This window comes from Polyodon spathula, chromosome 8 (assembly GCF_017654505.1).
Source record: "Polyodon spathula isolate WHYD16114869_AA chromosome 8, ASM1765450v1, whole genome shotgun sequence".
Classification (NCBI taxonomy): domain Eukaryota; kingdom Metazoa; phylum Chordata; class Actinopteri; order Acipenseriformes; family Polyodontidae; genus Polyodon; species Polyodon spathula.
In genome coordinates, this window is record NC_054541.1 from 33,790,067 (window position 1) to 33,806,145 (window position 16,079).

A 16,079-nucleotide genomic window follows, 5' to 3' on the forward strand; every position below is an offset into this window, starting at 1 on the left:
TTTGCCTTAATTTAAACTCTGCTTTGCTGACCTGTGGTTGTTAGGTGATTTTTTTTCCCACACAAGCTAGCCCCACACACACACACACACACATATATATATATATATATATATATATATATATATATATATATATATATATATATATATATATATATATATATATATATATGGGTAAATACACACATAGTAAACAAAAAAAATATATATTTGAGAACTGCATTATAATACTCATGGGAATACTGCTACAAAAATAGGTACTTGCAAAGTCATTAACAACATCTATCATTTAGTATGCAATATATACTTCTAGAAAATTGTGTGGTTGTTTGGTGTATGAGTGATTGGCAAACCTCACTTACACTGCTGAAAATATTACACACAGTCCATTTTGAGTTCAATAAGGAAACAGAAAGTGGGACAGCTGCTTTAAAAAAAATAAATAAATACCTACAGTATATACTGTATTGTTGCACCATACAGCGAGCCCATGTCAGACTAAAATAGAGAAAAAATATATCCACCCTAAAGAGAAGTTATAACTGATCTTTAACTAGACCTCCCTATCACCTCTTGAAATTAACCAGAATCATAGAGCTTCAGTGATGGAACATTACAGTATTTGGCAACCATGTTTTACAATATGTTTTATTGTTTTCTACTGTATTTAAATGGCGGTTTAGGGATGGTGTGTTGTATTTATGGAACTGAATATCATAGTTCTCACTTACCACTGCCATTTACTGGACATTTGTTCCTAGTGTTACACACCATGGCCCCATGAAGCTCAATACATTCTACCAAGTATTATGTGAGGGTTTAAAATGCCGCATTTTGGAGGCCAATAAGATATAAAAATAAGTGGAAATCCATACAAAACACCCAAAATAGAGGTGATTTACATTGTTGTGACTCACACTATGCCATAGCCTTTGGCAAAACAACCCTATAGAAACGTAACACTACCAAGCCCTCCACCACCAGCATGTGAATAGAGAGACAGTGAGCCAACTCTGCACTTTCTAAAGGTCGATTCGAAAGTGTGTCAGGTGCTATTGTTTTTTTTTCCTCACCAGATCTCGTTTTCCAGTAATCAGCATAGTTAGGCAATAGAATGACACGTTTGTAGTAAACAACACTGATAACAGATTCACAAATGTGAAAGAATGATGAAATGCATTGAAACAGATAGAGATGACATGTTTCATCAACAACGGTTCCTTCAACAAAGCATAGTGTTGCTGTTCAGTTGTATTAAATGAATATGGTATAGTCTAGTTATTCTGAACCCTAGTAACCCAGACCCACCTGCAGTCCAAACCATGCTATCAAATGAAATCCATGCTGATAGAAGCTGTAGAAACCAACCTTCAATATCATCATTTCATAATTTCAATGATATTAACCATTCATTAATTATACATTCCACGTTTATTCATATTAAACCCCAACCCCATTGTTAATTTGTTATGAAAACAAAAGCAAACATAGAATTGTCATAAACAAACACGTAGTCAGGTCACTAATATGAATAAAAGTCTTAGTCCCTGTTTAATTATGTTGTTCTTAATGGAACATTTAACACTGTGTAACTAATTTTTTTTTTTTTTTTGTTCCTGGGTAGTAAGGGTTATTTCCTAATTGCTTATGCCTCAAAAGTATAGAAAATGGCTATTATTCCCCACAGACTTTGCTTTTGTGACCAGGACAGTGATATTTCAAAATGTTTGATATTTCCAATGATAAATACAGTATAATCATAAATCTTGAAAAACTACTTACTTCTAAATCTTACATTGCTTTACCTATAGAGGTGTAATATTTACACATCCTGAATTAACTTTAACCCTTTGCAGGTACAAAGTAGAATAAGTATAAACTTATATACAGTATAATCATAAATATCGAAAAACTACTCACTTCTAAATCTTTTGTAGTCATTTTTGTATTACTTTAGTATACATACATGTTAATTTGGATTCATATGTTGTTTTTTTCTGACTTTATGTGAACAAAAAGACACACATTTGCCTGTTTTCCCATTGGAAATAGTGATATTTTGAAATATCACTGTCCTGGTCACAAAAGCAAAGCTTGTGGGGAATAATAGCCATTTTCCATACTTACTACCCAGGAACAAAAATTGTGTTACATACTGTCACACCATGACTGCTGTTTCTATTTATTTCTTTAATTTCCTTTCGAAAGGGGATGTAACATCTTGTTTGTAACTTCTTGTTGTTCCAGAGGCAAGATAAAGCAATCAGATAGAACTCACATTTCACAATCAGGTCGAGATCAAGACTAACTCATCTTTAAGGCCTCTTTCAGACACAAAGACAATGAAAAACGTGCATACACTGTATGTATTGTATTATAATTATAAATATGTCTAAACTGCTCGATATTAAAATTGGAAATACTTTTTCAAGAGGAGCTGTTGAATACAAGAATTAGGTTTTTACCTTTAATACTAAAGCTTTCTGGCAATGTCAAAGCTCTACATCTTAAATTGCAATGGCTATAAGTGGTGGCAGCTTATCACTTCTATAAACGAAAGTAACCCTTCTTTGCTGAAGTTAGTGGTAAAGAAAAGAGGATTGCTTCATTTGTGTTCCTTCTCTCTCCCAAGGGTTTGATTATATTTAAGCTTTGCAGCTTGCTCTATGCTGGCACAGCAAACATTGCATTCTTCAGCTGCATGACACTGATCTTGGCATGTGTTTCTCAGTGAGCATGGTTGGTTACTCTTCTCTATCTTAGCTTATTAAAAAAGGTGCTGAAGGATAATAACAATTGATTGTGTTGCCCTATTTCTGTGTATACCGAATAATGTGTAAACATATCACACAAGTAGCATTTCTTCTAAGAGTTGTATTGCTGCCTGCTGAAAGAAGTTGAGCAAAATGTAAACATGTTAGTCTTGACAGTGACACCCATTACTGCTAAAATGGCTGATCTGTAACAGATTTGCTATCCCCAGCTGTCTATAATTTTTCTGCCAAAGATGTACTGCCTAGCAACTTTATTAGCCGGTGTCTTTCCAGAGCAATAAATGGACCGAAGGGCTGTATACCAGGAGAATGCCCCACAGTATTCCAAATACAGTGGGGTTGACAGATCTTAATAAAGTGACCAGTCACTGGATAAAGCATGGAAAAAAATCTATATTAGGATTAAATATGTCTAAACTTTTACTTTATTATTAAACTGGTAAGATGCACAAGAATGACATACATATCTTTATAAAAATATATATTACAGAATTCTACCGCACTGGCAAAATGTTTTAATATCTGTATTGTTTTTTATCACGATAGTACCAATATTTTGCTTGTTATGAAATAGACCAAGGATGTAATATTTATTTCAGATTTTATGAATAGCTGGTTCTGCAATTCATGATAACTGCCGATATTCTATGACTGCCTAAGTACAGTGGGATCACGGAACTTTAGCATATAGACATTTAGCTGCATTGAAATATAGTCCCATGAGAATAAAGGGGAAATCCTGCCAATCAACAGATATGCAAAATATGCATCTGTATCACAAGCAAACACACTGCTCTGCTTTCTGAAGAATTAGGATTTACTGTTTTTTTTTTTTTTTTTTTTTTTTTTTTTTTAATTAACTTTATAATACTGTACAGTGCTTTATATTATAATGCAATTTCCCCTTTTCAAGCCACTTGGAAAAAAGTGAGTACAATGTGTTTTGTCCAAGGTGCAGTTTATTTCTAAGATACATTGTGTTTCATGTCCTCACATCAATAACCATAGCTTTGTTTCTTTTTCTCTATTAAAACAGGGTTTGACATGATAAAAAGGGGTTTGTTTTAATCCAAATAGTCAGCACACATCCATTGGACATATAGGTCAGGCATGGAACCACTGTCTCTGGAGACCAAAGCAATTACAGTACAATATTAAAAACAACATTGGTTGCAAGTGAATAAAAGCAACAACAGTTTATTTAATAGAAGCAAATAATGTATTTGCACAGTGTGAAATATAATACTGCATTGTATGTTAGCTATAGGAAAAATAAAAGACATCAACATCAAACATGGAAACCATGGAAGATCAATGAACTGACTACCCTTTTCAGAATCATATACGAATGCATTGTTGTTTTTCCCCAACTGTGATTAGTTTTAATCCTTGAACAATTCATATTGATTTGAAAATGTGTTTAATGTGTGTTTTCTGTTAAACACAAATTTAATTAAATAACCATTGTAAAAATTTCCCATGGTATTTTTGCGCAGTATTTTCTAGCTTTCCCAATGTTTCTTCCCCTGGCTATACCATTAATGTACTGTTTATCCTGGTTTTCCATGTTTATTAATGTGGTTTACCATACCTCACTGGTCTTTACAATGATTACCTTTACTTTTACTATGCTTCCACTAGGCCTTATTACACTTTGCAATGTTTTTACTATGCGAAGCCATTACAAGGGAATACACAGTCCTCAAAAAATGTCAATAAAAATGATAATGAAACATACCTGTGTGATATAAATCGTTGGCGTTATAGCAGTTTGTTTCTTCATTTCTTTTCTCTTAGGTTACTGTGATGTTGATTCACCTGCATGTCTATTAATACATGCATTTGATTAAAGCTTGATTTGCAATGGCTGGGTGTTATGAAAATCACCTTCCTGTTCAGCAGAAGTTGCTTTTCCTTCCCCTTTAGGTTTAACCAAAAAAAACTAAACACCACCCACTCACACTGATCAGGCCAGACTTCCACACACATTTATTATTTTTTATAGCAATAAGTCAATAATTGCAGGAAGGTACTATTCTTCCAGGGTCACATCAAGGTAAAAATGCACCAGATCCAGACAGGATTTAATCTAATAATTACTGAAGAGAGAATCAAACAGCAAGTCGGAAAGATATCAGAACAGCTTGGCCTGGTATTTCTTAAGAGGAAGTAAAGGGGTCTAAGAAATAAAATTTATGCCATGACTTGTTTTTTGTAAATCCTCAAAATGTTATCGTGTGACAAAGGTATGACAACAGTGTACCAGTCCCCATTTTTTTATTGTACACGACCATTGCTTATTTATTGTTTGTACATACATTTGAAATCAAAATCATGAAATCTTTCGTAAAACTATAAATATCATAAAAGTAAAAGTTTTGGCTTTAGTCTGTAATTCTACTACATTTTGTTAATTATTTACCACTAAATGAATATAAAAAACCTGTGTACTTTTGTTGGTATGGTGTTTATAAAATTAAGTAAAAATATGTATGCATACATTGAATGCTGTGTAGATGTGCTGTGCTATTAAATAATTTTTTAATCTGCAGCTCTTCATTCATAAATAAGATGCACTTGTGGTTTATTATAATATATAATATATAATAATGTTACAATCACACTAATATCAGTTGTGAGAACCCAGATTATATATACATAACAAAGAGGCTGGAGGATAAACACATACTTGCAGTCATTGGTGTTATCACATCCATTTTGCTTTAGGTTAAAGACTTTATCAAGATTGTATCAAACTTGTCTGTAACACTGTGGGAATTGTTAAAGTAAGTGGAGCAACAAACGATCAATCATGTTGTTTGAATGTGTGTGTGCAGACCAGCAGTACATAGAACAATTAAATAAATACATAAATAGATTTACCACTGTATCAGTCTATGTCAGTGTTGCATGCTTCTTATGATGGATGATTTCACATCTAAAGGCTTTGAAAAGTGAAAAGGGAGATCATACCGTTTACCAACAATATAATATAAACATATATTAAAAATTATAATTTACAAGGTTTATAAAGTAAACGTAAATGTAACATATCATTAAGCATATGACAGTGTTCAGTGAAATATTAGCTATAAACTACATTTACAATAAAAATTCTTGTTTATTTTCCAGAGCTGCTGATGCTTGATAACAACCGTTTCTGTACAATATGTTCTTCCTGCTCCAACAATTACATTTCCACTGATGTCAGTCAGTTTGTCTTCCCTCTAGTAACTCCCCTAGGTATGGCTCTGAAAATCTGCAGCATAAATTTATTTGAGTTAGTCCTGCTAGAATAGAAAAACACATAGAAACAAACATTCTGCTTGAAATACAGAAGTGTCTTTGCAGCCGTGTAGATAACATTCTTTAGAAAACATCCTCATTTACTAATAAAAATCCAATGTAACAAAAACACCCAAAGCTGCTTGCTTTTGGAATACAAAATACTACTTCTCACTAGTTTACAAAAAAAATTGTAAATGATTTACCACAAACTGTTGTAGATGTGCAGCCTCAAGCACTGACTCTTACAGTACATAAATAACAATGCATTTAAAAATAAATAAACTTAGACACTGGCAAGCTTGCAGCCCCTCACTCTCAACACTAGCATTTATCACTGTAGCCTTTTTATTGTTCTGTGTCCTCATCTGACAGGCAAGTCATTGTGATTACCAACCCATTAATAACAGAGTATCTGGGCTCTCTAGAGGATAAACCATTACAAGCATAACCTCTGCATGTCAAATTTTATAATCACTGAAACTACCTCAAATAATTTGCAAAGCCTGATTGATTTTTTTTTCCAACATGACTATATGTTTGTTCATAAGGCCTCCAATAAACGGTATGAATATAATCTCAGTAAAAGCAGACAGTGGGAACACTGCACCCTAGTGGGAAAAGCCAGTTTTGAATCATAAAATGAAATTAATCAAACAATTATACACTGCAATTGCGTGTTTTTAAAAACTAAATGATAAAGCATGTTTTTTTAAATGCCCCTGTGTGTATTTTGTGTTGTATGTTGTGTGTTAATGTTGGTGTATAGTCACTGGTACACGGGATATAAACGGGTCTATGTAACACGAGTGTTTAAAATGTATATTTGTATTTAGGCACGAGGATTGCACAGCACATCATGTGCAAGTAAAAAGTAATAATATGTGAGCACGGGGAATTGCACTTTACTAATTCACGTGCAGTTGTACCGTGACTCCAATTGAATGATTGATTAGCAATCGAGTCTCAGTACAGCTGCATAAAAGCAGCATGTTTTCACTCACTCTGAGTTGTGTGTTCGGTGAGTGGAGAACGGGATTGGAGACGGAGGTAATAATAATAATAATAATAATAATAGTAGTAAAAATATCACCTCACCGTGTTTCTTTAGTGTTAGTCTATTTTGTTTCATCTCTTTGTTTTGGCTACCAGTGCCATGTCCTGTGTTTTGTTTGTCTTACAACCTTTTATTTTTTGTCTGTCTGTTCATTATTAAATGCTGAGCGAGACCATTCATTCAGCTTCACCAAACTCCACCTCTGTTGTTTATTTCCTGGTTACTGGTCTGATGTCACCTACTGCAGCCGTCTTTGTGACAAGTGGTGTCATTGTGGGATTACCAGCGCCTCCTAGACGTAGACCAGAGCAGGACCCGCAGTGTTTTTTTTTTTTTTAATGGAAGTCTGCAGAGATGGCTGAACGAAGCTGGAGGAGCTACTCAGTGGTCTGGAGGACCAAAGCTGGTGCCTTGCCTGCGAGGTGTATGGGCACGTGGTGGCTGTCTGCCCCTTCCAAGAGGAAGAGGAGGAACTGCCCCAGGAGAGGAAGGTGAGGAGAAGGCGGGGCAGGAAAAATCTGCAGCAGCAGCCTCAGCAACAGCAGGAGGTTGGTGATGGCAGTTGGGAGGTTTTTTTTAAAGAACCTCGTGGTGGAGCTGTGTCCCGGCTGTGGGGCGTATGGACACATGTTGGCCATCTGCCCCACGCAATGTCCAGAGGCAGAAGTAATGCCTGTGTGGGAGGAGTCCGTGCATCCAGAGCCCACACGGGGGGAACGTGAGCATTCAGCGCCCAAGCGGGGGGGCAGTGAGTGTCCAATGCCCAGACGGGGGGACCACGGGAAACCAAAGCCCAAGGGACTGCTGTTGCCACCTCCACCAGCAGAGGAAGAATGCCTGCTGACCCCGTCCACCAGCAGAGGGTGAATGCCTGCTGGGTCCCCCTCCACCAGCAGAGGATGAATGCCTGCTGGTATCACTTCTTAGTATTGGACTAAGTCCGCTGCCATCTAGTGACATATGTTGTTTATCGGCTTTCTACATGGTGCGCATAGTAAGTGTTGGACACAATCTGCAAACTATTATTTGCAGTTTTAAGTTTGTTATTATTATGATCGTGCAAAACAAAAGAACGCAACAGCAGTGTCATGTTGTATTTTATTTTCGCTAGCATATGTACATTTGTAAGGAGGGTATCAAGTACCACAGACAAGTTGAGAACCGCTGGGAAAGATGACTAGGTAATTTTTTTTATAGTTTGTCCATTTTGTAGATTCCTGTAAATCAGCAGAAATGAACACCACTAATCATCCCTTTTAGAGCTATAGTAATTGCTGTATATCATAGCACTATGCAGATCAAAGGATACACAAGACCTGGATTATAGAAACAAACAGATAAGCTTTTTCTATTAAATCTTTTTTTTTTTTTTTTTTTTTACAAATATATACTCTTTTAACAGAGGTTAAATGACTAGTAGTAAAACTTTCATACCCCCTGTGGCAAAGTGGCTGCTGATAGTGAACAGGTATATAGCAGGTGTGGTGCTGGTGCAATAATCCAAAGAAACCAACAGACAAAGTACAGGCGAAATGGTTTGTTTAATATTTGTTTACAATCCAAGGGTCTGATGACCATACAGTAAATAAGAACGAGCTTGCCATACACAGCCATGTGTATTGCATAGTATTGAAAAAGGGTTGCAATCCCGTAAATAAATGCACAGTACCTACATACACAATCACAGGTCCAAAGTGAGTGCTCTCAGTGCTTGTGGTGCAGTACAATATATTACATGCTTTATTTGTGAACGACAGTGATAACAATGTTAATCGTGACTGAAGTGCAGTGTTGATCCGGTTTGTGCTGGCCCTTGGCGACAGCTCCGGATTTGTGTTTAGCTGTCTAGTGCTATAATCAGAAAACACAGACAGTTACTAAACAGACACGGACAAACAAACAAAAAACACTCACGAATATTTCCAATACTGCGTCTCTCACGGTCCTTGCAGTTTCTAACCAAAAACCAAGTAAAGGAAAAGATTAGCGTTTCTCTGGCCCCTTTTATGCTACCCCGCATGACCCCTTGGTAAATGATTCCAGCTGCTACCTCGTTTACCTTCTGGGTCAATACATTCCTGCAACAAAGTTTCGCTTCCATCCAGGCTGACCGACTTCCCAACCTCGGAAATGAACCGTCAGGCCAGCCTGTCCAGATACTTCTCCTTTTGCTATTTAGCACCTTCACAAGTCGAAAGGGAGATTTATAACCAAAATCATTGTATTTCTGTCACACTCCCTCATACTGTAGAGATATATATATACACATGTAATGTATTTGGTTCCAGATAACACTATGTAACACAATTTTTGTTCCTGGGTAGTAAGTGTTATTTCCTAATTGCTTATGCCTCAAAAGTATAGAAAATGGCTATTATTCCCCACAAACTTTGCTTTTATGACCAGGACAGTGATATTTCAAAATATCACTATTTCCAATGGGAAAACGGGCAAATGTGTGTCTTTTCGTTCACAAAGTCAGAAAAAAACAACATATGAATCCAAATTGTAAATACAGTATAATCGTAAATCTTGAAAAACTACTCACTTCTAAATCATTTGTAGACATTTTTGTATTACTTTAGTATAAATACATGTTCATTTGGATTCATATGTTGTTTTTTTCTGACTTTATGTGAACGAAAAGACACACATTTGCCCGTTTTCCCATTGGAAATAGTGATATTTTGAAATATCACTGTCCTGGTCATAAAAGCAAAGTTTGTGGGGAATAATAGCCATTTTCTATACTTTTGAGGCATAAGCAATTAGGAAATAACACTTACTACCCAGGAACCAAAAAATAATAATAATAATTGTTGCACGGTGTAATCAACTCAGTACAGTAACAGTACGAAGTCTTTCAAAAGCCTGTATGCCATGCTGTAACCATATGTAATGCATTCTAAGTGAATTAAAAAACTGAAAAGTCTGTTTAAAGACTTAACTGTCAGTCCACCACTGAGACACAAGACAATTGAAAACATGAAATACATATTTATATTTTTAAATTACAAGCAAGACTTAGTATTACAATAATTTAGAAACAAACACCACTTTTCACTTTGCAGTTGCCTGGGGTGGGCCCCACTCATGTATGTTCTTGCGGGTGGTGGAGTACGGAACATACTGACTCGGTGAACCGCTCAGGTTAAATTTGTGATTCTCCCAGATGAACTTGCGAGGCACTGGAGGGTGAGTTGTTGGTGGACTGTCAGTCATGCAATGCAGCCAGCGATGCCTGTAGAATGCACATAACAATAAAATGATTTATTTTTATTTTTTAAAATGAAGACAGATAAAAAGCAACCGTACTTAATCCTTTTTGAAGGCAGACACTATCATATTCCAACTTGGGAATTTAGTACATCAGATACTGTATCATTTAGTATTTAATTTATACATTTAAAAATGTTTATCACATAAACACTAAATGCATACAACAGCCCCTCAAGGGTATAAAGAATGCATATAAAGATAACAGTACAAAACCTAGCAACACAAATATTAAATACATTAATTGAAATGCTGCTCCCTATTTCTTGTACAGTACTCAAGTCCTACAGTATTTCATTAATCAGTGCCTACCTCTAAGCTGAATAATATATAATAATTTATTTACCATTCAGGTGGCACCATGCTTCCGTCTACTTCCCAATACGTGTTTTTTCCATTCATTTCTTTGGCATATATTACCCATCTGTGACGACCTGAGAAGAGACATCATCAGAAAAATCACTGCATACAAGCACTCTTTACGGGTCCAAGGTTCATTATGAAAGCCTCCACCTGCACCATGGGTTTTGGAATTTGAGAGTTCTGTTCAGCTTTCTCATTGGATGCGACTCATGATGGCAGGTGCTTCTAGGTCACACTGCATATATGTTAGGCAGAATAAGTTATCCTGTACACCAATCAACAGTCAGTATTAGTGCTTCCATCACTAAAAACAGCTAAAGCTCAGCAAATAAAGAGAAGCATCAGCAACTTGAGGTTCTAGAAAGTGTACAAGGTGTAACGGCATTGCTCCATACAGCCTGTGCAAAGAGTTTAATTTACATGTTTTTGCATTGTTTGATAGGGACATTTAGCAACAAATTAACTGGGTATGATCCAATAGTTGGTACAGAGGACAGTACTAATGATAGTCTGCAGGACAGTTTCAATTGCAATGAATCAAGCACTTCCAGACTGCTGGTAGGTTTTAACATGTTCTCAATTAAAACGAATACAATGCATCAGTCATCTGCCCACTAGAGGATTGTAAAACAAGATATTAAGTTAGGCCAGTGATTCTTTCTAACAAACTAGTTACTCGTATGAATAGAACACTCAGTGTGTATATTCAACACATTAAACAAAGCAGTTACTGTGTTAAATGAATAAAGCATTGAGTTAAACAGAATGCTTACCATTTAAATCAAATAATTTAAATTCTGTCCATTGCAACTGTTGATACTTAAAATAAAAACATGTTACATGACTACATAAAAGGTCACATTTTACATTGCAAAATGATGCATGGATTTAATGGACTAGTACTAAAAAGAAACAGTTATAAAATGAGGTAAATATTTGGACAATAATTAAGGTACTGAATATCTTTGCATTAAGTGATAAAGAAATTCAATTGATACCTATATCTCATTCTCTTCAGTGCTGTAATTTAATTTTTTTTAAATGTAACTTAATACCATATGTTTTATTTGACGTACTGTAAAATGCACCTATTACTGTAATTTTCACAAGACGTGTATTATTATACACAAATATAAAACTAAAAAATTTAAGAAACTCTCTGCAATAACACAGTTAGAATCTTCAGTAGAGGAATACAGCACTCCTCTTACTCTCCTGTACCTTCCTCCTCTCACTCACCATACACGAAGAAGAAATGACCAGTTTAACCCTGTGGTCTCTACTGAAGTTTGTTCCCTGTCATTTTTATTTGCAATTTGTATTAAGGTCTGGTGATGATCCACGTATTACCGTACTAGCTAAGGGCTGAATTCTCAGGTTTGTTTGAATTGACCAATTGAGAACCAAAAACCCAACTGTCTCAGCTGGAGTTTAAAAGCTAGAATGTCAGCTGAGTTAACATACCCTTTTTACAGTTAAAATGAAAGTAGAGGACTTTAAACACTAAGTTAGGTCAATTACACCCACAGATACAAATCTAAGGGGGCTCCTGGTTCAGTTCAAGGCAAAGCATTCAAATCTTATTTAAAAAGATATTATATAAAACAGAAGGGGAGTTGTTTTTGAAGGTGTAGATCTAGCACCCCTGCTGAATTAACTTGACCCGGAATGACCTATTAATGCAATAACTATTGGCAACCTGCATACATATAGAACGGATACAGAAAAGATGACATTACCAAAAAAGTACTGGTTATCTTCAAAATATTTGTTGCCAGATTTGTCCACTCCAACAAGAGCTCCAGTTTTCACATCATTTACCCTAGAGGGGTGGGGGGGGTCGGGGGTGTATAAAGAAAAATTACAGTAAATAAAGTGCACACCAGTCAGGGGAATAATTGTTGACGCCTCATTCAGTAAGTAAGTAAGTATATATATAGATATATTATATATATCTATATATATATATATATATATATATATTGTGAGTGTTCACAACTGTTGAAACTTTGGTTTAACAAATATTATTAATAAAATTATTATTATAATTATAATTAATCAATAATAATAATAATAATAATAAATATCAAAAATGCTGAAAGGACCATGTGTAGCTTTAGTTACACTACGGTAGCTTGTCATGTAGACTTTACATATTTTTTAGCCCCCAAAAACAACATTCAAGATATTGCAAATCTCTAAATTGTCCAGCTATTATACTGTGTATTTCTGCCACAAATATAACCGCTATATAGCTTATCACAGGCTTGCCAGAAAGAGGTCATATACGACAAGGTTACTTCCCTTTCATTGCACAATTTATTAAAATGATATGCTAAACACTCGGCACACTGAATTGTTCTACCAAGTCGGGTGTTTTAAAAAAAATAAAAAAATAAAAAATACCTGAGAAGCTGCATAACAACACCGTGAATACCTCCATGACCGCTGAGCTGCTGCACAGCTCTCCGAAAAACACGCAGGTACCCCTCTGTGTTCAGACAGGACCCCTCTCTGTGTACTACCAGCAGGTGTTCGGGTAAACACGTCACAATAAACATTAGTTCCGAGTAATTGTTCCTCCTAACAGAGAAATCTTAATTTATCCAGATTTGTAGGCTGATAGTAACAGCCAGATGCCACGGGTTTCAAAACTATAACTAAGGTCCAGTTCTTTTATTTTGCGTTACTGATAGTCAAAATGATCAACTAACCTGTTACACTAGCATTTGTGTAGGACTAATACGGCACTACACTCCGTACAGGCGTACAGAAGTATTTGCAGGCTGAATAGCGCGGACTGCTGGACAGATTATTACTTCATATGTAAAGTTAAAAAAAAAAAAAAAAAAAAAAAAAATCAACGTTGGTCTATTCTAATTGCAGCAAGATTGGAAAACTGTGGTTTATTGTTATACTACACGAAGAGACAGTAGAGAAAGTTTCCTTTTAAAAGTTTTATAAATATCTAGACCTGTACATGAATTGACGAACATGTTACTTTTAATTACCGTATTGGTAAATTCGGTTTTCTTTTTAGAAAGGAAAGCGTTTTCCCTATCTAGGAGGTTAAAATTAAGATTTCCCTTTTTAGATTATGGTGGTTATATTTACCAGTTTGCTTGCAAGCAGTCTACAGAAGTTAGATATATTTTATGTGGCAGATATGTTCCAGCGTTCCACTTTGGCACATCCTTGCCATATGTACATCAAACCAGGCTGGCTCTCACTTACGACATGAATGGTAATTAATAACAATAAGTCGCTCTGACTTTCCACAATGTGAGGGCCGTGTGAACTTTGTACTGAAATGTTTGTTAGCAGTGTTAGCCCACAGCTGCGTACATACAGGTACACACACACACCCCTACAGTATATATAGTGGCTTAGTGTTCTGTCTAAGGCTGGTTTGCACCCTTGAAATATATGACCCAGACAAAGCTTAAATGATAAAGATTTGAAGTAAACAAGGACTATTGAGTGAAAAAGAAGTGGTTATGAAAGATGTAAAAATTAAGTGCTGTATATAACAGGCTTATTTAGAACTCTTTTTTAGAGCATAGAGAATGAAACAAATACTTCAGGCCTCTCTCTGCAACATAGGTAAATGTTGCCTTATTCTGTATTTTAAATTCTGTCATGGAACTTTAATAAAGCATTTGTATTAAACTGACATTGTTGTATTTAGTGAATAATTCTGGTTAACCCATCACAAAGACACTGCAGTGAGCTATTTAACAGTTTTGAATATGAATGGGAGAATGATCTTTTGTATATCAGCTCCCAAAAGCATGGAACTGTTTCCATCACAGTATGAAGATGGAATCTGATAACCTTTCTTTCTTTGTTTTAAAGACGGTATTTGAGAATGACTTGGAACCTCCGGCCAACGCTTCTCCATCAGATGTTTTATTTATTCTGTTGCTGGATCTCTCTGTTCTGCTGATTACATTTGAACCACACATTTTTATTGCTGCATTCAGTGTTTGAGTAATGTTGTGATTTTATTGATGCCTTTCAAAAGTCGCAATCTTCTGCAGCTGTTGTCTTCCCCATTCAGTGACCACTTGTTAGCATATCAATATGTAGTCCTCCCTGGAATTGGTCATTCTTTAAGATATGTGATACAATGATCTCATTTCCATGAGTTTCCTAGGCGTGTTCTGATTTCCAAGAGTGTAGAGGAAAAGTTTAGGCACATAAAGATTCAGGGAGGGGAGCCATGTTTGAAAGGGGGCACTTGACTTGTTAAGTTGCAGTTGGTGTCTGGATAGATTAGGATCTGGTCACTGGTGTTTCTTGTCTTTTTTATTAATACAATTTCTTAATATGAAGCTTTTGTCTGACATTGCTTATTTCAAGGCTACTCCTAAAAATGTGGCCTCATCCTATCTATATTTATTTAAATGGTAATCTATTGTTACAGGATTTTTTTATTTATTTTTTTGCTTCAATATAAGCTTTGTTTAAAACATTTAGAAATCAAATCAATATATTCACAGGAATAATCCTTTTATAGTTACGCTGTAATCTCAATTTTGTACCAAACAGTATGACTTGAGTACTGAAATGCATTTGGCCAAACAAATCCTAGAATATATAGAAATTGTTTGTACCTAATAGTTTTGATATTATTATTTAAAAAAAAAAATGGCATCAATAACACAACTGCAGATTAAGTTATAATGGATGCAGGTATTTTAATGCATTAATGTTGGCAACCAAAATCTTTTCCAGTAGCTATTTACAAACATAAAACTGAGTGATTTTTCTCAATATAATTTTTTTTTTTTTTTTTTTTTTTTTTTAATACAGGCAAAATAGAATGTACACGTCTACTTTGAATCCCAATACATTTATAGTTGTTTTTATATAATAAAAAATAAAACAAAGCAAGCCAAAAACAAGGCTATTCTTTGAACAAACCACCCTATAGTATTGGGTTGCTTTTCAATGAAGCTGCAAAATGTAAACTAATCCTAGTTCAACACAATACCTTCCAAAACACTGTATTGATAAAGTACAGTGGCCTGCGAAAGTATTGACCCCCCTTGGCATTTTTCCTATTTTGTTGCCTTACAACCTGGAATTAAAATTGATTTTTATTTGGATTTCATGTAATGGACATACACAAAATAGTCCAAATTGGTGAAGTGAAATGAAAAAAATAACTTGTTTAAAAAAATTCTAAAAAAATAAATAACGGAAAAGTGGTGCGTGCATATGTATTCACCCCCTTTGCTATTAAGCCTCTAAATAAGATCTGGTGCAACCAATTACCTTCAGAAGTCACATAATTAGTTAAATAAAGTCCACCTGTGTGC

At 35.2% G+C, this 16,079-nt stretch overlaps 2 protein-coding genes across 2 annotated transcripts in view; both read right to left on the reverse strand.

Moving 5' to 3' along the window:
* Positions 1-4,641, reverse strand: part of LOC121319822 (transmembrane and coiled-coil domain protein 3-like) — a 48,482-nt gene extending 43,841 nt beyond the window's left edge. Inside the window, exon 1 of the mRNA XM_041257673.1 lies at positions 4,513-4,641. Coding sequence (XP_041113607.1) covers positions 4,513-4,557 — 45 coding nt within the window. The 5' untranslated portion in view covers positions 4,558-4,641. The remainder of the gene's footprint in view (positions 1-4,512) is intronic.
* A 5,231-nt stretch (positions 4,642-9,872) lies between these two features.
* On the reverse strand, positions 9,873-13,331 carry LOC121319824 (NADH dehydrogenase [ubiquinone] 1 alpha subcomplex subunit 12-like). Its single transcript, XM_041257674.1, has 4 exons — positions 13,162-13,331; positions 12,495-12,577; positions 10,739-10,826; positions 9,873-10,357 (listed from the first exon to the last, which is right to left on the reverse strand). The coding sequence occupies exons 1-4, from the start codon at positions 13,314-13,316 to the stop codon at positions 10,177-10,179; spliced, it is 507 nt and encodes a 168-aa protein (XP_041113608.1). The 5' UTR covers positions 13,317-13,331; the 3' UTR covers positions 9,873-10,176.
* Positions 13,332-16,079: the final 2,748 nt, after the last annotated feature.